At 38.2% G+C, this 26354-nt stretch overlaps 1 protein-coding gene and 2 pseudogenes across 1 annotated transcript; 2 read left to right on the forward strand and 1 right to left on the reverse strand.

Moving 5' to 3' along the window:
- The first annotated feature begins 2993 nt into the window (after positions 1-2993).
- On the forward strand, positions 2994-3995 carry LOC107669298 (olfactory receptor 2M5-like; annotated as a pseudogene).
- Positions 3996-12375: 8380 nt separating this feature from the next.
- Positions 12376-13513, forward strand: LOC107669335 (olfactory receptor 2M5-like; annotated as a pseudogene).
- A 2201-nt stretch (positions 13514-15714) lies between these two features.
- Positions 15715-24756, reverse strand: LOC107669378 (protein phosphatase methylesterase 1-like). The gene is made up of 14 exons (XM_016461576.1): positions 24497-24756; positions 23036-23129; positions 22812-22904; positions 20636-20693; positions 20424-20475; positions 20190-20344; positions 19880-19970; positions 18007-18072; positions 17749-17887; positions 16668-16797; positions 16544-16588; positions 16370-16434; positions 16207-16274; positions 15715-16107 (listed from the first exon to the last, which is right to left on the reverse strand). Coding segments are annotated over exons 1-14 (1140 nt in total). The 5' UTR covers positions 24580-24756; the 3' UTR covers positions 15715-16106.
- Positions 24757-26354: the final 1598 nt, after the last annotated feature.

Consider the following 26354-nt stretch of genomic DNA (forward strand, 5'->3'; position numbering starts at 1 on the left):
TCAGCAACCAGCACGGATCAGCTCCAGGCATGACGAAGCAGATATCGTCCTCTTTTGGAAGGCCAAACAAAGTAGTTTCGCTTTCACAACGAAACACATTGTCACACATGGCGGCCTAGAGTGATCAGAGGCCGGGGGATAAAGTGAGAAACGGCCGGAGGGCTAGAGTGAGCAGAGGCCAGGGGCTAGATTGAGGAACGGCCGGAGGGCTAGAGTGAGCAGAGGACAGGGGCTAGATTGAGGAACGGCCGGAGGGCTAGAGTGAGCAGAGGCGGCGGATTCGAGAACGGCGCGGAAAAATTGAAATCGCATCATATGACCCCTTTAAGAAATTTACATCACTTCCTCATCAATGGATCCTCTGCACTGAATGGGTGCCGTCAGAATGAGAGTTCAAACAGCTGATAAAACATCACAGTAATCCACAAGTAATCCACATGTCTCCAGTCCATCAATTAACATCTTGTGAAGTGAAAAGCTGTGTATTTGTAAGAAACAAATCCATCATTAAGGCTTTTTAACTTTAAACTGTTACTTCTGGCCAAAATACAAATCTACAATCCATATAACGCTTCCTTGTTCCTCCCTCAGTTGTCCTCTCACATCAAAATCCTCCAACATATTTGTTTAGAACACTTTTCACTTGTAAATGGTGCTTAATGTGTACATTTGTGTTTTCAATTGTGTCAATTCAATTCAATTGTGCCCAGGTTGTTTTTTTTCCTGTTGATCTATCTTTTTTAATATCCTCCTGAGACCCAGGCATAGACTTTTGTCCTCTGTAGTGGACATTATATTTTAGTGATTTTCTCTGAGACCTTACATGCCACAGTCTGGATGTCCTGTACAGAGCACATTCAGGGCTTTTTAGAGATATCAAATGTTTGATCATAAACACACTTTCTCCTTGGTCTTTAAATATGATTGATATTGACAGAATGATCAAATGTAGCACTCTTAGGGAAATATGATAATGTTTTGTAATTATTATTTAAATCTGGCTAATTTTCAAATTGTTTGTCATAAATAAACATTTCAGAAAAATGTTATGGGGTTTCAAATCAGAATATGACTTTTTGTTACGAAACAGGGCATAATTTCCATACATGTCTTCTGTAGAGGACACCAGGACAAACATTTTGGGGCATTTTAGGGAGACACAACAATAGGGAAAGAAATTATAGATCAATATTCCTATGAAATATGAGATATTCTTATGAAAATGTTGCCAAGTTATTACTCCCATTATTACATTTCTTTTTTCATTATGGTTTGTCCCAAGAACACACTAATATGCAAACTATGCAATGTAAAGATACATTGTATAGAATGGGAAAACAAATTTATGAACATTTTATGCACATATTCCATAAAGTAAAGTAGCATATCAAATCATCCTGTTATATCTTTCATAACATAGTTGAGAATCATTTTTGTACAAGGTTTGTCTAAAACTAGCCTAAAACCTAAAAACTGATTGGTGAATAAAACATAAAGCATTGTTTTTGCCTATACATGCCTTTTCATGTCTATTTTTTTATAACTTAGTTCTGGCTTACTCTACAAAGGACATAGAATAAAATATAAATAAAATATATTTTTTTCAAAAATGTTTTTTCTTCAATTGTTTCTTATGCTCCAACCAATGTAATTACATTTTTTTTTAAACAACAACAATAAAATTCACAAACCTTTTTTTTTCTGGTTCTCAGGAGAATGTAGAGTTTAGCAAAACAGTGTTCCCCCCCATAACTTTACCAAATGTCTAGACACTGTTCTCAATCATGCCATTAAATAACACAACAACCATATAGCATTTAGTTATATTTATTTAATAATCAAAATCAGTCTTCTGATATTGATAAGGCAGAATTTATTGTCTGTGGCCCTAGTGTGTTGGACAACAGATTTAGACCTCAGGCATCTGAATAACCTACTAAAATAAACCCATACAAGGTGTATTATTGTAAACCTTTTTATAGCTTTTCATTTAATCCATAAACAAAAAATAGGCCTATATTTAACATATGACTTTAAATTCATAATTTAGTTTCTTAATCTAAGGTTTATTTATATGTTATCATTCCTTTCATTCTTTTTTATTTGCCATACTGCACATGTGATCGTCATGCTATACACTTGACATGTACATAATGTCTCAGACCACAGTAAAAAAAAAAAAGCTTTAAATAAAAATGTAATCATTTATCAAAGATGTCAATTTTCATTAGAAATATTTTGCACTATTTCTGTCACTATTTAATAAGCAAATTTGTGATATTGATCTTTAGGACTCTTCAGGCCCATGACAAAGTTTTGTTATTGTAAGCGTGCTGCAGTTCTGTCCTCTGCCAGTTTAGCCCTTTAAAGCAGAATGGATTCTGACTGGCTGTCAATGTTTTTATTGTGCATCAGCTGAAAAAAAAAAGTTCTGAAAGTGATTCCAACAATATCATTCTTCTGTGCTGGTATTGTTGTGGTGTGGACTCTGCTATTCTTTTTACATTTACATTATATAGAACATGATCATCAGGTTTTACACAAACCAAATACTAAGACATTCCGAAATTCATGTACATTTTCAGTTCACTCTAACTGATTTGATGACAAAATAATTTTAATTAATATTTTTGTACTGAATTACATGCATTTTCCTTTTAAAATCCCACTGTACGTCACTCTTAGAATTACAGCCTCCACCCACAAACACTTTTTTTTCAATCTCTCTTTCACTCCATCCCTCTCATACTATTACAGCTATATAAGTTCAGAATCTGGAGCAGAAAGAAGGTTGATGTCTGACTTATTCACGGCAAAGGGCAACACGTTTGTGTCTGAGGTCTGTTATGTCTTGCAAACTTTTAATTCATTTCTAATTCATAAAACTGAATGATAGAAAACATTCTTTGGGCAGAATCATGAGTCTAACTGCATGATTTACACTGTATACTGTTCTCATCAGTATTATTTCTTTATTTCTTGTCTTTCAGCTTATGGCGGGGTCCAATGGCACAATTGGGGATGCGTCTTTCACTCATCAGCAAGTCTTTAAGCTGGACATGGATGCTGCCACCAGTACTAAAACTGCAGTGGCTGTGTTAACATCTCTGTTCTTCTTTTTTGTAAACTGTGTGATGCTTTTTGCTCTAAGAAGCAAGCGCATATTCCATGAGACGCCACGCTACATTCTTTTTGGCCACATGCTTATGAATGATTCTGTGCTTTTGCTGGTCACAACTATTATGTACACATTGGCTCTCTGCTTTCTTCCAATACCCAAATCTATTTGCACTCTGTTAGTCTTTATATCATACTGTACTTTCTTTAGTACAATGCTCAGTACAGAGCTAGTGCTCTGACACTAGCACTGATGTCTCTGGAGCGGTACGTGGCAATCTGCTTCCCTCTGAGACACTGCAGCATTGCCACACCAAAAAGGACTGGAATTGCCATAGGAATCATCTGGCTTCTTAGTTCTGTAAATATTATAGCCGACATTATACTTGCTTTAGTCGTCAACCCCAATTATTTAGCAGATATTGCATTCTGCACGCTAGAGAAATTGTTTATAGCCAAATGGCAGATAGATAAATCTCAAGGGTTTGATGTTCTTTATTTTGTGTCTGTTGCAGTGATCATTATTTTTTACATATATTAGCATTATGATCACAGCCAGGTCTGTTTCCTCTGATAAAGATTCTGCTAAGAAAGCCCTCAAAACGGTGCTCTTGCACTTGATTCAGCTGGGACTGTGTCTCACCTCTTTCCTGTATGCTACAATAGAGAGAACACTATACACAGTGATTGGAAGTGGCTCTTCTCTCTTCATAAATCTGAGATATGTAAATTATCTTATTGTTCTTATTCTGCCATGCTGTCCGAGTCCTCTGATCTATGGTATGAGAGATGAAGCTGTGTGGCACTTATTTAAATATTTTTTGTGCTATTGTTCAGGCAAAGGCCCTCTGTTATCATACATTAATTGTATGGTATGAGAGGATATGAAATAATAATTTGGTGTGCAAATGGTAATATCGAAAGGATGTTTATTCAATTATAGTTATGTTGTTTTATATGTAAATACAAAACTTATTTACATTATTATTGTTTTTTATTTATTATATATATTATTTTATATAATATTGTTATATAAATACATTATTTAAAATGATTTCACTATGTTAATCTTTAAAAAAAAAATAAAAAAAAAGAAATGATCAAATGTTGTACTCGTGTGTTTGTTTGGTTCATGGACTGTGGTTTTCAAATGTTGCAGAAGAACTAGTGCTGCACACAAATGCATTAACGCTCACTCTAAAATATGACATGGTGATAAACAGGTTTTGGGTCGTCTGGAGTTTTACAATCACTAAATGATTAAACCTGTTTATGCCCTCAAGCAATTCTTAGCAAACTCTCAGATTAACTTATTCTCTTCCAAACATATTTTAAGCTCGTTAAAAGTGTCAGTGATGTACATATATGTGCATAATTTAACATACTATTTTTTATTTATTCTTAATTTTTTTGCATGCTTTCTTTTTTCATATTCTATCATATAAAAGCAGTTGTTGACAAGTTTCAACATGCCTGGCAGCACAAAAAAAAATGTCTTGCACAAGAAAAACTAGAAAAACAAATTATGAAAAACAGATATGAGTGCCATATATTCTATATAATCTTTATATTTATAACCTTATATTATTAACAAATATAGAATGATCCTAAAAACAGTTCCGCACTGATTTGTTGAATTTTAAAATTTTGTCTGTAGAGTTGAGCTTACTCACAATATAGTCCCTGTACCCTTGTATAATGTCCATTTGTTGCCTTTTTAATATATTTTTCTTCTTAATATAAATTTTCATGTAATCGGGTCAGTTTGTTTATAAATAAATAAATGTTCTTCACTTGTTCATTCTACAGTACAATAACTATAATAAAGCTTCCAAAATTTAGGTTAATTCTCACCTGCGTGTTTATCTGCCTAACAATTAAAACTTATAAAATAACACTAAAAGATAAAACTTTAATAATTTTACCTTCCACTAAGAAAAATGTAAAACACTCTGTCAAAGCGACAACAAACACTACAAAAATAGTAGACTACATAAGTTATGGATGTAACTATGGATCTGTGAGACCGTAGGATGACCGTCACTAACAGTCTAAATAGAATGATAACATTCATTCCGCCTTCTCTCGAGTCCTAATTTAAACAAAGTCATGCCCATGACCCCGGAGGCAGAACATGCCATGCTATAAAAGCGGGTTTGACTTTCGGCTCATTCTCTTTACCTTGAACGCCCCAGTTTTTCGAGCGACAAGGATAGTAACAATCATGGCGACATTAAGGGGGCAAGGGGGGACAATTGCCCCATCCAAATTGTTAGTCATGGAATCCCTGATGTCGGCCCTGCTGCAATTGGAGCGCTTAGCCAAGCGCTAAATACCCTCAACGTGTTTTTGCAGCATTGAGCAATGTAACCAATCACAGATATCTGTTGATTTCTTGAACGCAATGGCCAATCAGAAACATTTTGTCAGAATTCACTCACCACTGAAAGCGCCACAGTTTTTAAGTGCAGTTTTGCACGCTCGTGAATCATCTCATGACTAAGTGCAGACACGATGTAAATAAGAGATTCTTTGTGCAGTTTAGAGAGCTTCATTGATTATAACGGAACTTTGTAAGATCGCGATGAACGAAGTTGAGTGACGCTTTTTAGTGATAAAGGGGGAGCGCTTTGCACACTTTCTAGGGTATAATCATTCAGAATTTGTATGAAACTTTCGTTTTTTGGACACATAGGCTACACCCTGCAAAGTTTCGGGAATGACATCTGCATATTTATGCGAGATTCACTCTCGAAATAGCAGTGATTAGCAATGGATGGAACATAAAATATGTTGATTTAATTCTGGAACCGGTCCTGGCCAAACCTCCACAGACAGCGCGCGTCCCGAGCGAGATCTAATTCACGGACCAAAAGCGTGTGTAAACTTTATTGTGATCGGGACATATCAACCAATAATTTAATTTCATTTCCAGCAACGGACGGTAGAAAGTTCAGCAATGAATGGTGTGCGATTTATGACAGAATATAGTCCCACAACTGATCGTTTATTTTTTCCTCACGTGTCTCGCCTTTGGTAACAACGATTCAAAACAGAAACATTTCAAGTGACACAGGAAAAAGACACGGAAAACTTCAGTGAACATCAGGAAAGCAGCGTGCATATTTCTGGTTAAAAATGAAAGGCCATCAACTGACAAACGTGAAGCATCACCATTCAAGTCAGCAGGAAGAGCCAAAGCTAGTCCACAGTTTACTAAACGGTGGCAACCTCTTTAAGTTATTCTTGACTGTGTTGGATTGACTGCTTTGATGCATTGCAATACGGTAGGGCATTGTTTTGATGCTTAAATCAGAAAGAACAATTATTTTGCTTTTATATATTTATTTCAATATATATATATAAAAAAATTTTTTTTTTTTCTTTTCTTTTCTTGCCCCCCCTGACTCAAGAGTCAAATGTCACCCATGGTAACAATCATCCTTCTGTCTCACAGATACATAGTTATATCCATAACTTACGATCTGTTTCGACCTCTCTCTGACCATCACTACGGTCTAAATAGGATAACTCTTGTCAACAGTGTCGCAAGGAACTACAGAGTCTATACTATTCGAACTTCGCTGGGCAACAGACATTAAAACAGCAGTGCTGACGGGTGTTGTACTAGTTATATCTATTCTGTAATATTTTGTAAATATACATGGTGTAGACCATGATGCTGCCGCACAAATCTCCCCCACGGGAACTCCCTTTAGTGCAGCCCAAGAAGTAGCTACATCTCTGGTTGAATGGGCTTGTTTTCCTGGAGGAACTGACAACTATTTCCTTGTATAAGCATGGGAGACAAATTCAACTAACCAATGTGACAAACGTTGCTTAGAAAGAGGCAACCCTAGTCTGCCGTTTTTATAGTTAACAAAAAGTTGTTAATGAGACTTCCTAAAATTCGGAGAAAAATCTATATAGGTGCGTAATGTCCTTACTGGACATAATGTGATCAAACCCTCCTGCTCCATCTGTAAGGAAGAAGGGGGTTAAAACTGAACCACCTCCAGTACCTGATTTCTAAACTGAGGATTAAGCACCTTAGGCAAAAAGGCAGGGTTAGGCCAGAGTGACACCCCTGTGCCATCTGGCCTCCAACGTAAACAATCATCACTGATGGAAAAAACACACAATTCTAATACCCTTTTAGCAGAGCAGAGAGCCAAGAGCAAAGCTGTCTTGAGGTACAAAGCCTTTAAATCTGCCTCAGCCATGGGCTCATATGGGGGCTTAGTGAGAGAGTCTAGTACAAAAGGCAAATCCCAGTTTGGCATTCGCAAAGTGTGACTTGGACACAAGCAACAAACTCCCTTCAGAAACTGACCTACTAAGGGATGTCAACCAACTGGCCGGACATCAACTAACCCATGAAATGCAGAAATAGATGAGGTATAAACCCTGATTGTACTAGCTGCTTTGCCCTGATCCAGCTGAGTCGAAGAACAAGTGGCACAGAGCAGGTTGTTGGATTGATATTCATGCCTAAACACCATTCAGAAAAAATAGTAATTAGAGAGTAGAATAATTAGAGCCCTCTTGCATCATGAGGGAGTACCATCCCGTACAATGGGTCATTTCCTTGGAAGCAAAAAGATCTATCTGGTCTGTCCCATATCGGGCCCAAATTTGGGCTGCCACCTCCGTGTGTAAACGCCACTCTCCTGGGAGAGGCCCCACTCTGGACAGAATTTCGGCCTTTTCTGGAGTTCTGAAAACACCGAAGATTTGTCTCTTGCATTGTGCCGCATCTAGTGCAGACAGAATCACAGATTATAAATGTTTATAGAGGGCGCATAGCGGCCGCAAAGCAACCTTCTGAAAGCTAAAATGATGAATAGGACACCTTATGGTCTCGTGGACTTAACGGACACGAGCACGCGGCGGCCATTGTAAGTCCGTAAAACCGCAAATGCACATGAAGTGAGTCATGTTGGACAGGACCAATGTTTTGGTGTTTACATGACCACATCAAACGCGTTCTCCAGTAAAAGCTAGGGTTTAAAAAAAACAGGGCATAAAGAAAAATTTCTTAATCTTGCAATTAAACTTTTTACTCATATTGTTTTGTTAATAATAACACAATTTGTAATGACAAATTTAGCATTAAATAAAAAAAGAGCACCCACCCACTAGGGCTGCACGATAAATCGAAATGGAATCGAGATCGCGATTCGACAGAACCTGCGATTGTGCGTAACTTGTCAGTGAACTACGGCTATGTGTAGTAAATTCTGCTCCATCTGAAAGCACGTGACGATGATTTCCTGTTGATTACAGAACCGGCTTTTTTAACAAAATGCGCATGACAATCGCATTTGATTAATCGTGCAGCTCTACCACCCACATATACCCACGTGTTTCTATCTGCCACAGTGTAACCAAAGTCGCTTGAAGGCAAGTGTAATGGGTTGAGAAAATGCCATTTATGAGTTTACTGAAAACAGTGACCCCCGCCCCCAATATATGTGTATTTGTGTGTTACTGTTTTTTAAATTTTACAAAATGAGAACTTTTCTAATTAAGGTAAAACAGTATATCTTTGTGGCATTACACCGCCATGCCAATAGATGGCGCATCGGGCACTAGTGAAAGACATGAGAGATTTACTTCCCCCTGGTCGGCGGGCTTAGTAATAAACTGACTGCTGCTCTGGAAAGACGTAACTTCTGTCCTCTCGTGTTTTTCACAGTTTATTCATCGATCCACAGTGCATAACGCCTGTGTATCATTTGCTGCTGGCCCAGATATCCCCTAGGTCTGAGGCCGGTAACAGAAGCCTCCAACTTAGGTTAGCAAAGAAAAGCGTAGTCCTATGGTACCCAGTGTGCCACACACATCCTGATAAGTGAAGCCAAAACATTTCAATCTCCATCTGGTGGCTGGCTGCAGTACAGGTCATAAACCCCGCCCTCTCCATGGAAAGGAATGGACATAAACCCAACTTAGAATACATTTTTCCCAAAGATGGTTTCCATCATTTTAGGTAGTTCTTGTAACGCTGATGTATGTTCAAGTGCTCGATTTTCTACAAAGTTTGCTTTTAAGAAGTTATTTGATGCTATGAAAACAGGGTGTGGTGTCATGATTGTGAGCTTGCGATTGGTTCTGCGTGAGTTTGGGAGGGACTTTGATACCGCGGCTCCACCTCTGGCTCCAAATGACATCATCGGCTCAAGATGACAGTTGCCATACTGGGATGTTTTGGGTTCACTTTTCTGTAGTGGAAGGAAGTGAAGGAAGCAATCCATCTTTTTTTTTACAGTGTAGGCCTATGTATTTTTACTCGGCATTACATAAACAACAAAACAGCACAGGACTGCAGACACCGGGAGAATAAATAGGGAGAAAAACGAGGAGGGTAACGAGGGAGACACAGGTGGAGCAACTGAAACAATAACGAGGTAACAAGACGGGCGGGGTCAGACAATAGACAGGAGAGCACGTGGCACCAACAAACACACAACAAGCCATGTGCTCAAACAAACACAGAATGACATCTGGTGGCCAACTAGGGCACACCAGCAGAACCGAGACAGACCCCCCCCCCCTTTAAGGAGCAGATTCCAGATGCTCAACATACTAAAAACAGAAAACAAAACGTCTAGGATGGAGGTGGACTGGAGGCGGACCAGGGGACGGTATGGTGGGCCAGGCCCGTGTGGTGGAACATGCGGAACTGAAGCCCTCCAGGGCGGAGCATGCGGAGCTGAAGCCCACCAGGGAGAAGCAGGTTGAGCTAAAGCCCTCCAGGGCGGAGCAGGCAGAGCTGAAGACCTCCAGGGCAGTGCAGGCGGAACTGAAGCCCACCAGGGCAGAGCTGAAGCCCACCACAGCCGCTCAGAGAAGGCTGAAGACCTCCACGGCAGTGCAGAAGACCACCACAGCAGAGCAGGCATGACTGAAGATTCCCATGGTGGAGCAGATGACCACCACAGCAAAGCAGACGGGAGAGAGGGCCATCATGGTGGATCAGGTGGAGCTGGAGACCACCAGAGCAGGTTCATGGGTAGGAGTAGGCTCGGTAGCGGACTCGTTAACTGGAGCGTATTCTTGAGTGGACTCTGAAGGCTCCTGGAATGGAGCAGACTCTGGAGTGGACTCTGAAGGCTCCTGGACTGGAGAAGGTTCTTGAGCAGACTCAGAAGGCTCCCGGACTGGAGCGGGTTCTTGTGTGGACTCTGAGGCAGGCTCCTGGGAAGCCGGAGCAAACTCCGAAGCGGCCCATGCCCGCAGAATAGCCCTGAGGTGAAAGGTGAAGACAGCCTTCTTGATCATGGCAGCAGCAGTGAAATCGGGCGGGTCTGTAGTGGCCTCCATGGCTGAGACAAGGAGAGCAGGCTGCTCAATGATGGCCATCGTGGCAGCAGCAGTGAAATTGGGCAGCTCTGTGGCGACCTCCATGGAGTCGGGTCCTCCAGGACCACCGGACTATGGACCACCGCAGTGATAACAGCTGCTCGCACTGACAATAGAGTTGGGTCCGCCAAACTGGAAACTAGTCTAAAACGCCTTGGGCCCCCCTTGTGAAGAGGTTCCAGACTGGCAGCCATTTTGTGGAGAGGCTCTGGAAAGGCAGCCATGACGGGAAAAGGCACCTCTGACTGCCTCCTGTTGTAGGCTAGAAAGTCCACAAATGCCCAAAAAAGGACAGGTGCTCCATGCCAAACCTCCTCCAGGTGCTGATGGGCTCATCAAGGGCGTAGGAAAACAGGTCCTTGAGAGCCGCATCGTTGTAGTCCAGCCCCTCCGCAGCACTCCTGAACTCCATGGCAAATTCCCTCAAGTCAGCCCCTCGTTGACGCAGGGAACTTAATGTTGCTACCTGAAGCATGCGTCGGTAGAGGGGGTTGCAGGTAGTGGAGGCTAGTAGCTGGATTGAGCCCATTCTCCGCTGAGTCCTCATGTGGCTGTATCATTCTGTCACGGTCCCTGATGAGAGATGAAGTGAGGAATCAAATGCAGGATGAATGGGCTCCTTATTAAACAAAATAAACAACAAAAAATACCCTAGTGATGTGACGTTCGGCACTGAGACTTTCGAAAGTGAAAGTGACGTGACATGTGGCCAAGTATGGTGACCCATACTCAGAATTAGTGCTCTGCATTTACCCATCCAAAGTGCACACACACAGCAGTGAACACACACAAACCGTGAACACACACCCAGAGCAGTGGGCAGCCATTTATGCTGCGGCGCCCGGGGAGCAGTTGGGGGTTCGGTGCCTTGCTCAAGGGCACCTCAGTCGTGGTATTGAAGGTGGGAGAGAGCGCTGGTTATTCACTCCCCCCACCTACAATCCCTGCCGGTACGAGACTCAAACCCACAATCTTTGGGTTACGAGTCCGACTCTCTAACCACTAGGCCACAACTTCCCCAAGTCTTTCAAAGCTTATATCATAAAAACAAAGCATATCACAGTGAAGCACTACTTCACAAGCACTTCAAGTGACCATTCCACAATAATCTTCATTTATTTTGATCATATATGCCTACATGAGCCATGCTTATTTTTTCACAGTCTCATTTATTCATACTTTGTGCAAGTACAATGACATTCAGATTTTTTATTGCTTTGGTTTTCGTAGCACAAATTGATTTATTACATGAAAGTCCAAAAATGGCTGGGACATCTGGGATGCAAAGACACTTTTCCACCTTTGACCACAAGATGACATTAGTGTGCAACGTGTTGAAAAGCTTTGAGTAACAAACCATTTTACAATACAGTTGAGGTGAATGTCTCGGTGCTTCACAAAGCTTTATTTCACCATCACTAAACTAATTAAAGCAGGCTAGGAACAAGAAAACACACATAACACAGGACACACTGACATAAACAACAAAACAGCAAAGGACTGCAGACACCAGGAGAATAAATAGGGTGACAAACGAGGAGGGTAACGAGGGAGACACAGGTGGAGCAACTGAAACAATAACAAGGTAGCAAGACGGGCGGGGTCAGACAATAGACAGGAGAGCACATGGCACCAACAAACACACAACAAGCCATGTGCTCAAACAAACACAGAGTGACATCTGGTGGCCAACTAGGGCACACCAGCAGACAGAAATGTAATTACATCAAGGCTGTGATGTGATTGGTTATGAAGGCACACATGATCAAAGTTGGCTGTTACACTTTCTCCAATGGTAGAGACATGGACCCTGGTATCTCCCAATAACAAGATCATCTCTGGTCTAACTGCTATATAAAGTCAGGAGCAGAATGCAGTTGTTTGTGGAATCTGCAGCTGGAGCAGATGGAAGTTTAATGCCTGACTTGCTGCAGAAAGGTGACACATTTGTGTAAGAGATCTGTTGCGTCTTATGCAGACTTTTAACAATATACATTTTTAATTCCAATAGATGTAAAAAAGATTGCATTAAACTGCATTGGTATAACTTTTTCAAATCAGTTTGTTTTTCTGTCTCGTCTTTCAGCTTATGGCGGGGTCCAATGGCACTATTGGGGACGTGTCTTTCATTTATCAGCAAATCTTTGGGTATTGGGCTCAGTACTAAAACTGCAGTGGCTCTATTCTTCTTTCTTGTAAACTGTGTGATGCTCTTTGCTCTAAGAAGCAAGCGCATATTCCATGAGACACCGCGCTACATTCTTTTTGGCCACATGCTTATGAATGATTCTGTGCTTTTGCTGGTCACAACCATAATGTATGCAGTGGCTCTGTGTTTCCTACCAATACCTAAGTCCATCTGCACTCTGTTAGTCTTTATCTCCTACTGCACTTTCCATAACGCTCCTCTGACACTAGCATTGATGTCTCTGGAGAGATATGTGGCGATCTGCTTCCCTCTGAGACACTGCAGCATTGCCACACCAAAAAGGACTGGACTTGCCATCGGAATCATCTGGTTCCTTAGTTCTATAAATATTATAGTGGACATTATTTTTGTTTTAACTGTCAACCCTGATTATTTAGCCGGCATTATATTTTGCACATTAGAAAAAATAGTTTTTATTCAAATGGCAGCTGGATAAATATCAAGCGTTTGATGTTCTTTATTTCATATCTGTTGCAGTGATCATTATTTTTACGTATATTAGCATTATGATCACAGTCAGGTCTGTTTCCTCTGATAAAGATTCTGCTAAGAAAGCCCTCAAAACGGTGCTCTTGCACTTGATTCAGCTGGGACTGTGTCTCACCTCTTTCCTGTATACTATAATAGAAAGAACACTATACATGATGACTGGAAACAGTTCTTCTCTCTTCATAAATCTGAGATATCTGAATTTTTCTTATCCTACCACGTTGCCTGAGTACTCTGATCTATGGTATGAGAGATGAAGCTGTGTGGCCCTTATTTAAATATTTCTTCTGCTGTCGTTCAGGCAAAGTAAGGCCCTCTGTTAATGTACATTAAATGTCTAGTCTAAGAGGATGTATAGTTTATCATATACAATGTGCATGTAAATAATCCACCCTTATCTGATTTTTAAAAGTTAGTGTAATAAAGTAGAGTATTCAATTATTAATAGTACACAGTGATCCCAAAAAGCATTATTAAGTTGTTACATGTTTTATTTTTCAATTTAGTTCAATACACAAATTCTCTGTACAAGTGTGTTTTTTTTACGTCCCTCCTCCCCCTCATAATATAGCCTGTTACTTCAAAAATCACAAATGCATGGACAGACAGCAGCTCAACCTTTATAGACATATTCAGATTCTAAGTAAATCTACAGTGAGTTAAAAACCCACATGCTGTAAACTGCTGCCAATATGCCAAAAGTTAACTACCTATTTGTGAGTCGGGTGACTCACAGCCATGAATGATAAATTCAACTTATAAACAAACATATATGATGCCAGTAAAATAAACTATTTCACTAACATACACTTCTGTTTTATTGTTTTTATGAGACTGATACACTTTTGCTTGTCAGTGGGTGAAATTGCTTGTGTGCTGAACAAACATCGAGTCAATGTTGAATGCTTTTGCTTAAAAAGCTACTATTTGCTTAAAAAAACTACTCACGTTTAATGATCACAATTTAAAGCACATAATTTAATTACTTTAAATAACTGTTACGTTTAATTTTAAAACAGACTTCCTGCTTTATTTTCTTCATTTTGTTTATTCCACTCGACTTTAGTTCAGCTTAACGCTGTGACTGCTATTTTCTACGTTCCCCTTTAACAGTCTGCAGTCATGTTTGTAAGACATTTTAACAACAGCTCTAAAAATCTAGTTATAATGATTCTAGCATATTATATGCATTTAAGTGAGAAATGCTTAAGCAGACACACTTACCGTAAACTGCTCTTGTTTTTATCATGTCTGGCTGTGATTGTGCTTTTCAGCAGCAACAGACCCTGTGGATTCCTCAACACATGTATGTGCTAATTGCATTTTGAATCTAGCAGAAATTTTCATGCAGTCCTGGCATATTTGTTTGACAAATTCAAATAGATAAAGCAAAACCTTGTATTTTTCTGTTCATATGGCTTAAACCCATATGGGTACTTCAAAAAAAACAGCCGTATTTTAATTCACCTCATCAAGTTTGCAAAGGTCACCAGCAGGGAGCGCAATGACGAGGCAAAGTAAATAAATTAAGTAAATTAGTAAATTTACTTTAAAAAAGTAGGTAAATTAGCTTTAGTATAATCTACAATGTTCTTTTGTTTGTTTGCTTTTCCACATGTGAATTATTATAGTGTTAAATATTTTATTTGTTAATTTCATCTTGATCTTGAATCAATGATCTACTATGCAGTACAAGCCAGCTAAATGAACCAAAAAACAATTTGTTACAGCAGTTTACCATACTAACCATAGTTAAAGCCAAAAGGTTGTTGTTAAAACGGTAAAATCATGACTCAATAATATTTCTATAATTTTGCTAATAGTAGCATGTTGTTCTGTCTGCCACTGTATAACATCTGTATAAGTTCAAGAGTTGTTTATGGAATCTGCAGCTGGACCAGATGGAAGGCTGATATCTACCTTATTCACTGTAGAAAGGCAACGCGATTATGTCTGAGGTAGGCTATGTTGCAAACTTTTTTAAAATCTCACCCCAATACACAAAATCAGCAGAGGGACACTGCCAAAGTCACTGGTGCGTAATTTACACTGTATACTTCTAATCTGCCTTTATTTCTCGGATTCCATGAGACACTGCTCTGCATTCTTTTTGGCCACATGCTTATGAATGACTCTATGCTTTTGCTCCTCACAACTATCATGCACACTATGGGTACATATTACCTTCAAGTAATCAATTATGTTTATATATTGATTCTATCACTAAATTTACATATGAGTAAGAGACAGAACTGCTTCTCTTACACCACTGACCAAAAGGCAAATCTTATCTTATACTTCTTTGTTGGCATAAAGTGATATAACCTGTAAATCAGAAATAAAGAGCGAAGAATATAATTTTATGTCATGCACAGAACATAAGGGCTGAGTATTGACACATATTTCCATATTTGAAGTAGATTTATAAGATCTCGATCTGATTCCAATTCATTTTTGTGTATTTCAGTTCTAATATACATTTTGTTTACACAATGAAATTTCTGTTAATACTGTAAATTATAATTGAGCGCAAACAGCAGAAACCTCTCTTTATTATTTCCAATGACCAACACTTTGAACACAACATGATGCAATCATCCTAATTACAACAACAAACAAGCAAGGCATCAGAGGAAATGCAAAAGAAATCAGTTCAAGGGAAAATAAAAATGTAAATATGCATAACAATTTGAAATTATAAGTATTATTGTATTATTATTTCCTGCCAAAATAGACGAGATAATCATAATGATTACAGCATACATACATGAAGTCATACAAAACTGAATATAATTTAAGAATGAAGTGCTAAGAATGAGTTGGCAGCAGAGGCTTCATCATGGTTTTGGTTGTATTGTAATCTCCAGTGGAGAGCAGAGAGGGATGACACCGCTGGATGAAGACTACGAGTGAAGGCTACACGTCGTCTGTTGAAGCAAACAACAAACACAGAAGACAAAAGGCGAGATTAGAAACCAAAAAAAAAAGAATTTTCTTTTATACGATTCAATCACTTGTCTTCTTACCAGGGGAAACCCTTCTTGAATTCAGTGAACATGTGATGGACCATGAAGGTGGCTAGAGCATCAGCTACCTGGATCAGATATCATAGTTCAGAAGAAGCAAATGCAGCTTAATCTAATATGATTTTCTATAATTATGTGACACTGTGATACAAAACAGACATACTTTTTCCGGGGCATCTTCATGAACAGCATGGCCACACTGTGGCAGAACCTGCATCTGGAACTTTCCTATAATAATAACAACCACAAAAGACATGAAGGACCTTCTGGCCAGAGCAACGTGACTTGTGCTGTACTATAAAGTCTAGCTTGAAGAGCAAGAATATAAATGCTTCACCTTGCATTTGCCCAATGGTAAGATCTTTATCAAGCCTGTCAACACCTATGAGAGACACATTACTCATTAAGAGTCGTTTTTTACACTGAGTAAGTCTAAAAGACAAATGTCCAAGCGTTCTTACCAGCCAGCAGCAGGAGTTTTGGCACAGAGCAGGTGAGAAAGAGAGAAGACAGTCCTTTAAACCAACCCTCCCAGTATTTCTCTGTCTTTGAGAGTTCAATACGCCAGGTGTACAGACATTCTTTCTTTATCTGGCAAATGGGAAAATCATCAAACATTTGTACATAAAATAATGCTTAATGTTCAAATTGAAACATACTTGTCAATAGATGTACAATAAAGTAAGGTATAATGTACAATAACGTTCAAAGGTTTGGGGGTTGGCAAGATTTTTTAAACATATTTGAAAAAAAAGTCTTAAGCCCCGTTCACACCAAGAACGATAACTATAAAGATAACGATATTAGCGTCCACACCAGCGAACGATATCGTCTGTTTATCCTAAGCGCACATGCGTCTGCCGCTTTAAATTCTTGAGCTCGTTACAGCAGGATGGATTCTGATTGGCTGTCAGTGTTTTATCGTTCATCAGCTGGAAAAAAAATAGTTTTGAAAGTGATCACAACGATATCGTTCCTCTGTATCGTTATCGTTATAGTTGTGGTGTGAACTATGCTATTCTTTAATATTGAGAACAATTTTTAGAACTTTATCTTTATCGTTATCTTTAGTTATCGTGCTTGGTGTGAACGGGCCTTTATGCTTACCAAGGCTGCATTTATTGATCAAAAATACAGTGAAAACAGTAATATTGTGAAATATTACATTCTCTATTTTAATATATTTAAAAATGAAATTTATTCCTGTGCTGGCAAAGCTGAATTTTAAGCAGCCATTACCCCAGTCCTCAGTGTCACATGATCCTTCAGAAATCATTCTAATATGCTGATTTGATGGTCAGGGATTCTTTGATTAATAGAAGTTCAAAAGAACAGCATTTAAAGTATGTCGAATAGAACTATTTTGTAATATTACAAAAGTCTTTACGGTCCAATTCAATGCCCCCTTGCTGAAAATATTAATTTAATTTATTCATTAACTAAATAATCTTACTGACCCCAAACATTTGAATGGTAAATTCAGTTATTGTCACAAAATAAGTCCTGACAGGGTGATCAGATCAGAATTGAAACATGTATTACCTCTTGGTCATCCTCTTTCTTCCTTTTGTGGTTGGATTCGCCGCCTTCTTCTTCCTCTTCTTCTTCTTCTTCTTCTTCTTCAATAATGCCTTCACTAATGCTCTTGGAAACCCCTGGACTACTCAATGGCTCCTCACATCTAAACAGCCCAACAAATCTAATCAGTGCAATTTATATATATACAATAGCTAAATATTTCTACAAATTTTCAACAATTCCTGGAGCTAGTTAAATGAACCAATACTAGGGAAGACTTACTTTTTCACCTGTCCAACCATGGACACTCGTGCAGACTCTACATTCCTGATCTGACCACTTTTCACACTGGTTAAAAAAAAAAAAAAAAAAAAAAGTTACCAGCTGGGATATATGAAGCTGACCTGTTCCATGTTTAGCAAACTAAAATAACTGTATTCTGAATAAACTTTTATTAGTCTTTATTAGGGTTGGGAAAAATTATGTGTTAATATTTCCACTATATAAAAGGCACCGCTAAAATGTACATTTATTATAACGGATTTAAGTGAACATTATTTTAAGCTCACTTAAATTAAAAGTTCTTATAATATTTTTATTTAAATGTTTTATGTTCTGTAATTGATGATAAATTATAAATAAAAACAACATGATAATTTGCAGTTTAGGCCTGGGTTTCAATTATTCTGTAATGATGAATTGCTATAATTACTCATTTTGCCCACAGAAATTGAAAAAACAAACAAAGCAAAACAAAAAAAAGTCCAAATAATAGAGGTATCTATACCGGTATTGGTAACAGTGATAACTGGCCTTCAACCATAGTACTTATTAAAGGGGTGGTTCATTGCGATTTCACTTTTTTAACATTAGTTAGTGTCTAATGTTGCTGTTTGAGCATAAACAATATCTGCAAAGTTACGAAGCTGAAAGTTCAATGCAAACGGAGATATCGTCTTTTAAAATTCAGGCAGTTTAATGCCTACAAAAACGGCTGGTAGGGACTACAAGAAGTTACTTCCCGGGTTCGTGACGTAACAAACCCAGATAAACCCCGCCCTCGGAAAGGGCAGCAAAGGGGGTGAGGCCATGCTGTGCTGCTTTAGAGAAGGGGAAGAGAAAACTAGAGGTGCACGTACAAATCTATTCATATATGAATCACGATTCTGTCTTCTAATGATTCTAATGGATTCACAAGTTTCAAAATCAATGTTCTAAAGCAGCGGTTCTCAATACTGTTCCTTGTGTCCCCTGCTCTGCACACGCTCTGCATCTCGCTCTCTCTCTCATTCAGCTCAGCTCCAACAATGAACTGTTACAAATATACACTTATTTTCACATAGCTATGAGAAGCGTTAAACATGGAAGCTTTACTCGGGATAAAACCGTATATTAAAAGCTAACATAAGCAGTAGCATTTACAAATAACAGCATATCTAAAAGTATGAGACAACAACAAACAAAAAACATAGGCCTACCATTAAAAGCCGTGCTTCCACAGGTTCTGCACGATCCTCTTCAATAATATCCTCTGCTTCTCAATCGGGCTCAAACTGATAAGCGATATTAACGACGCTGTTGTTTACAATACAACCGGAGCACATGCCGCTGAGGTGAGGGGCGGGACGGTTAGACGTGCACTAGAGGCGGTTTAGCCAATCACAACACACTGGGCTAGCTAACCAATCAGAGCCCATCGCCTATTTCTGAGGGGCTTCATAAAAGCAGGAAAAGATCAGCCCGTTTCTCAGAGAAGGGACAGAGCCGTGTGGAATAAAGGTAAATTACGTGAAAAAAAAATGTGTTTTTTAAAAAACGACGCATTAACACATGTTCGACTGCACCCCATAAACACAATCAAGCCTAGAAAAAAAAACAGTGAACCACCCCTTTAAGAATATGCCTTTTAACAAATAATTAAATTGTAACATTTTTTAAAATGCTGTAGTTTCCATATTAATTTAGAAATGTATTGTGTATAAATATTTATCACAAATTACAGATTACAAATTTTAATGTTAGGTGTAATAATTACAGAGATGTGTGCAATTAATTGAATGACAGTCATAGATTTTATATATTACAGGATCAATTCAATTTTTTTAAACAACTATCACTAAATAATATTTTCAACAATATACCCAAAACGGTGTACCTCCATTCGATTGCGCTCTCCACAGATTTAAATGTTTTTGGTCGACCCCTCAGAAAGTTTTGCATGCTGTTCAAGGCATCCATTGCTGTACCTAAAGAATGAGCAAAACTGCATTAAATGTTTGCATAAATATAACACACATCCACACAGTCAAACTGCATTGAAATCAATTACAAAACATATAGCGTATATCTAGTATACATATATGCTATACATAGCATATATATAATGCATTACTGAACAAAAAGCAATAACTATGCAACTCCATGTATGAAACAATGTAAAACAGGCATGAGGGGTGAAAACTCACCTTCCACTACATCAATAACGCAAAGGCCAAGCAGTGATGGCACGTGATTGGATGCAGCCGTGTGAACTGCTATTGCTCCACCCATGCTGTGACCAATAATCATGATGGGAGGTGGGTTTTCACCATAAAGTACCTCCACCACTTTTCCAACATCCCTGAGAGAAAGTAAAATTTCTAAATTAAATGCTGCGAAAACTGCTTTGTAAAGACATTGAGAGATGAGAATGCACTCACTTGGCCATTGTTTCAGCAGACAGGTCGTCAGGGTTCTTTACTTTAGTATCACCTGAATTATATGAGAAAATGTGCTATCTGTAAACTGGTCAGTTAAATCATACGTTTTGTGTGAATCACATGCATGCTTTTGACCTATGTGATTATAGAATCAAAAGCTTATGGTTTGTTATCAGCTAAATAAGAAAAACAAAGAGTATGAAATCCCTTACCATGTCCTCTGAGGTCCATAGCTACAACCCTGCAGTTAATCCGGCTGCATATAACAGACTGAAAATACAAACATCGAATAATATCAGATAATATAAATTAGAATAATATTGATAATTATATAAACTAAATAAATTAAATTGAATATAATAGTCTATCTATCTATCTTGTAACGACTGGACCAAGCAGACACACAATTATTTGTTATATTTAACAAATAAGCTTTAAAACACACTCTGTGAGTTCCATCGACCATCCCCCGAAAGTGCAACTATCACCCAAGAGGGCTGCTACCCAGGCTACCATCTGATAAGACTTTATATTGATTTTATTGCTCAAAAGTATGTGGAAAGATGCTATGTGCAATGGAACAGACCCTGTGAAAGATAGACACAGGCCTATAAAACAGATCCTTTCCACAACATAGATTCACAAACCGTTCTCTGAAATAACATACATATTTCAGGACATTGTGTCTACTATTCACTTGAGACATGTACAATCGTGTATCCTATGTAATCACATGTTCTTTTATAGTGTTTTGCCTATATATTAAACCTTGAAAGAATGTTCTATTATTACTTAATTAACCAAGATCGCACATATGCCGTACTTGGTATCTATGAGCTCCAAATTACGTTTCCTGTTTGTTAATTTACATTACATTTGGCTAACTCTGTGACACATTAGTATTATAAGAATCTTGAAGATTCTCCTCTTGACCAGCCAATCCAGTTTCCTATGCAAAACACCACGCTAGAGACAAAGGATCGTAAAATTTCCCTCCAAAGCTACCATTGGCTCACTCAAATCCTGAGGGTGTGACATCGTCACCCTTTATAGATCACTGATCACCAGATCATGGCGGTTCTTTTAGATTCAGGAATTCCAGGAGAAGATGCTGAGCTAAGAGTCTTCAAAAACCCACCCTAAGCTTGTGCCAGGCTCCGGCCTAGTCTTTCCATTCATCAAGATCCTCTGACTCAAACTGGTTCTTTCTCATCAGCTAACTTCAGCAGAGACCAACTGAAGCCCTATTTGCATCAGGACTCTCTTTCAAACAGGCGAGACGTGCAAGTATCAAACTTAGTCTTATTAATTGATACATTAAGTATCATTTGCACCTTTTTACAAAGGTGTGTTTGAACTAAGAAACCAATATTTCCTTCAGGATGTAGATCTGCTGAATATCAAATTGTACCATAGCTTCATGTCTGTATTTCGTTTCTCTTTACTGCTTTAAGCTTTAAACCCTTTTCCTATGCCAACCGTATGCATGTGTGTGTGTATGTATGTTAGACTAGTTTAACTGTTTATGTAGTTAATAAAGTCTTACTTGTATCACACTTGACGTTGTTCATTGTTTGCTCATAACTGGAGTCACTAATCATGCAGATTTTTTGCTACATGCTCTGAGTAGTATTGTACCTTAACCAGGAAATTAACGTTCTTAGAATTGACAGACAATTGACACTGATATGTCAAGTAAATACTTACAGCGGATCTAAATATTTATAATTATAACTAGTTATGATTAATTATTAATATTTCCCCTTTGAGCTGTTTCACTACAATATCTATATCTATCTAGATATACATGCAATATTTTATCTGATCAAAAATATAGTAAAACAGTAATATATTTTTTTCTATAAATTATTCTACTGCAATATATTTTAAACTGTAATTCATATTTTTGTGATGGAAAAGCTGATTTTTTTTTTTTATCTATTATGAAATATCAATTTTGAAAACTTTTTAAAACTAGTTGTGCTGCATCAGTTGTTTATGGAAACTGATACATTTTTTCTAGGACTCCTTAATGAATAGAAAGTTCAGAAGAACAGCATTTATTCTAAATACATATTTTTTGTAACTGTCACTTTTGATCAATTGAATGCATCCTTGCTAAATAAAACTATTATTTTCAAAAATTCTTCAGAAATGTTTTCTTAAAAAAAAAACCTTACTAACCTCAAACTTTTGAATGATAATGTATATATATATATATATATATATATATATATATTTAATTACATTTAATATACATACTGTATATTAGAGCACAGTACACACAACATGTCACATCTGTCTCTTTGATGTGCATGATGTACCATAAAAACAAAGCACTAGAAGTCAAGTAGTGAGGTATGTCTTTGTGAGATGCAAGAAACTCACAGTGAAGACTGCCCAGGACAGTGCAGAGTGACCCCCTCCATGAAGGAGCAACAGGACGGGCCCATGAGAGCCACTGCTGTAAATTCTGAATGTGTACAAAGGAGTAAAGGAATGTTTCACAGAATAGAATGGGAGAATTTAGAATGTCATAGCACATGAGGTACAAAAAGGGCAATATTTCATCATTTGCCAAGATTCTTCGTTACAATTAAAAAAAAGGATATGTCTTTGCTGTTGTCATTTTCCACCTCCACGTCCTCCATGGTTTCAAAGTAATGGCTCCAGGGCAGAGGAGAAAAATCTCGTTTTCTTCCTGGTCTGCACAGAGAGAGGAGAACAAAATACAGTTAGTAACATCCAAGTGTGTGTGTGTGTGTGTGTGTGTGTTTTATATATATTTTCTATATTCTTATATGGTCAAAGATTCCTAGTGGCCACGGTTTAAATGACTGACCAAAAGGAATCAGAGCTCAGATAAAGTGTGAAAATGATCATCAATCAGAAGAAAGGCCAGCTAGTGATGAGAAGCCAGTCTCATTTAAAGGAATAGTTCACAAATGAGAAACAAATCCATCAAGGCATTTTAACTTTAAACCGTTGCTTCTGACCAAAAAATGAGCTCATAATCCATAACAACGTTTCCTCCAGTGAAAAAGTCCATCCCCTGTTGTCCTCTCTCATCAAAATCCACTGACATATTGGTTTAGAACTATTCTGGACTGTTTTCACTTCTCTTTCACTTTTCTCACTGGAGAAAGCAGTATTATGGATAGAGGACTCGTATTTAAGCTGTAAGCAAATGTTTGAAGTTAAAAACCTCTATGATGGATTTGTTTATTATAAATACGTCGCTTTTCACTTCACAAGACATTAACTGATGGACTGGAGTCATGTGGATTACTTGTCTATAGACTTTAGGTTTTTATCAGCTGTTTGGACTCTCATTCTGACGGCACCCATTCACTTCAGAGGATCCATTGGTGAGCAAGTGATGTAATGATACATTTCTTCAAATCTGTTCTGATGAAGAAAAACTAATTTAAGCAAATCTTTCGTAAAAGGTGATAATTTACCAACTCTGTTTCGTTTGTGGTTTGATAAATCAAGTACAATCAAGTATTAAACACATTTCCAATACATTTTATTTGTAACATTTCTAGCAACTTACTTTTCGCCTGCTCACTTATTGGTTCTCAGTTCATACGAGTAGTGTATGTCCGAAATAGACGGTTGTTGACTCGAGAACCGCTTGAGCAGATTTAATCTGGTTTTGTGGATGTATTCAATCGATTAATTGAATTAATTGATCCGGACATCGCTATTAATGGAGTCGTGATCGCGGTGGCTGGATGAAACACATGACTCATGAGGGGACCGCAGACATTCAGAGAAGCAAAAATCAATCGTGAATGCCTTTTAGTGTAACAGGTATAGAAAAAAAAACCCACACAACGCAGACTAACACCGGTTACATTAGAACGATCAAGACATGTTTATCAATCCGTGCGACAAATATGGAAATAGTTAAAGACGTATATGCAATAGACCCCGAGAAACTGTTATGACTCGTCACTTCATGGATCTTCTAGATCGTGACAGCTAACAGCTCTCAGCGATAGGGTTGCTAAAACACCTTGTATGCACTATGATTATGATTAAAAGATATGATTAAAGCGTAAACTCACCCCATTCTTAATTTAGATCCAGACTGCAAACCTGCCATTGGGGGTTTGGAGGCTAGCAAATTCAAATGCAACTGTTTCTCCATGGTGTGAGGAAAACAAAACCGTTTGAGCACGTAAAGCGTCTAGCCCTCTTTGCACCATACGACTCCTCTTCTATAAACAGTACAGCTGTACACTTTACAAATTAACGATAAATCAGACTAGATCAGCAGACAGGTACAGAAATCTATGTTCACACAAGTAGTCTCCGCCCACCAGTATTTATGCCCAGCGTGCATTATGGGAAATGTAGTCATTTAACTGGTTCTTACCGATGACGCTGACGTCACGGTGCACGGAAAGAACTACAACTAACAGAAAACACCAGTTTGGGTTCCTTTGCACGTAAACCAGCCTGAAAAATATGACGTAATGCAATACAAAGGGTGATGGATTGATCATCATCAGTGCCTTCCTTGTAATGGACCACGTTCTAAATATTGTGAAGTGATATCTGCAGCTTTTTTGAAATCCACGACCACTTCTTTTATAGCTTTAATGTAACATCTTCTTTCTGATGTAGCCATTATTTTCACACAAATAAATAATATAATTTGATTTTTTTCACCCCAAAATGTCACATACCTATATCTATTCATATATATAATTAGCTCATATTAATGCATTATTTTCTTCCTTTTTTTAATCATAAGGTTTATGCATAATTATTATGTATTATATTTTATATTATTTTTTTGTGTGTCTTAGCATTTTGACTTAGTGAATGCTAAACGTATATTTATTAAAGGGGTAATATGATGCGATTTCAATTTTTCCTTTCTCTTTGGAGTGTTACAAGCTCTTGGTGCATAAAGAAGATCTGTAAAGTTGCAAAGACTAAAGTCTCAAATCCAAAGAGATATTCTTTATAAAAGTTAAGAGTCAACCACGCCTACCTAAAACAGCTCGTTCTAACACGCCCCCACATGTCTACATCATGATGTCGGAAGATTTGCATAACGCAGCCCAAATGTTCACGCAAAGAAAGAAGGCATAACTTTTATTCTCGCTGTTGCCACCGCTGCCATGTCATGGACTGTGTTTTGTTGTGAAAGCGAAACTACTTTGTTTGGCCTTCCAAAAGAGGACACACCTAGAAATCAGTGGTTAAGTTGTATTTACAACACTGTTAGAGAACAGTTCAACCCTAATATTCAGATGTGTGCTGCGCATTTTATGGAGGATGGATGAGGACTGTTTCCTGAATCTGCAGAGTAGCCTACAATGCGTCTGTGGCACAAAGGCTGCTTCTATAAAGTTGGGCAGTTCCAAATTTGCAAGGACAGTCTGGCGCTTCTGACTCACAGCCTGTAAGTACGTTTTTTTATATTTAAAGAATTTGCCACTGATGATTCAAACACGAGTTTTGAGCAGTGTAGAGTAGGCTTGTTGTAAGTTGTTTCTCCGATTACAAATGCAGACATGGTTTTATGTTTACGCAGCGCGATACGCAACGCGTAAAAAGACAGTATAAGTCATTATAATCAGTAAAAGTACGCGTCGGAAATGTAACGCCCCTTACCATAATTGCAAGCATCAGCTTTCAAAGTAAATATTAAGACAGTTAATAATGTCTTTAGTTTTACCATCAGTTCAAGCCCGAAAGGGCAACAGAGTCGCGTGACAGACACAGTGATGATGCAGTACACAAGCCGCGGTTAAGACAGCTGACGTGCTATGATTTCTGACAGGAAGTTCACTCTCCTGTGATGTGACCCTGTTCCCCTCACACACACGACGTGTTACTCTGCGCTGCGCAAAACTCCGCATTTGAACAGTCAATAGCAAATACTTAAACTAATAACAAAACATACTTACA

This window comes from Sinocyclocheilus anshuiensis, unplaced genomic scaffold (genome assembly GCF_001515605.1).
Source record: "Sinocyclocheilus anshuiensis isolate Anshui unplaced genomic scaffold, SAMN03320099.WGS_v1.1 scaffold180, whole genome shotgun sequence".
NCBI classification, from domain to species: Eukaryota; Metazoa; Chordata; class Actinopteri; order Cypriniformes; family Cyprinidae; genus Sinocyclocheilus; species Sinocyclocheilus anshuiensis.

Coding starts and splice junctions, on each gene's coding strand:
- LOC107669378 (XM_016461576.1), bottom strand. CDS start 24,579: ATGGAGAAACAGTTGCATTTGAATTTGCTAGCCTCCAAACCCCCAATG. Junction 20,345..20,423: donor TCTGCTGAAACAATGGCCAA/GTGAGTGCATTC, acceptor ACTTTCTCTCAG/GGATGTTGGAAAAGTGGTGG. Junction 17,888..18,006: donor ATGGTTGGACAGGTGAAAAA/GTAAGTCTTCCC, acceptor TGGGCTGTTTAG/ATGTGAGGAGCCATTGAGTA.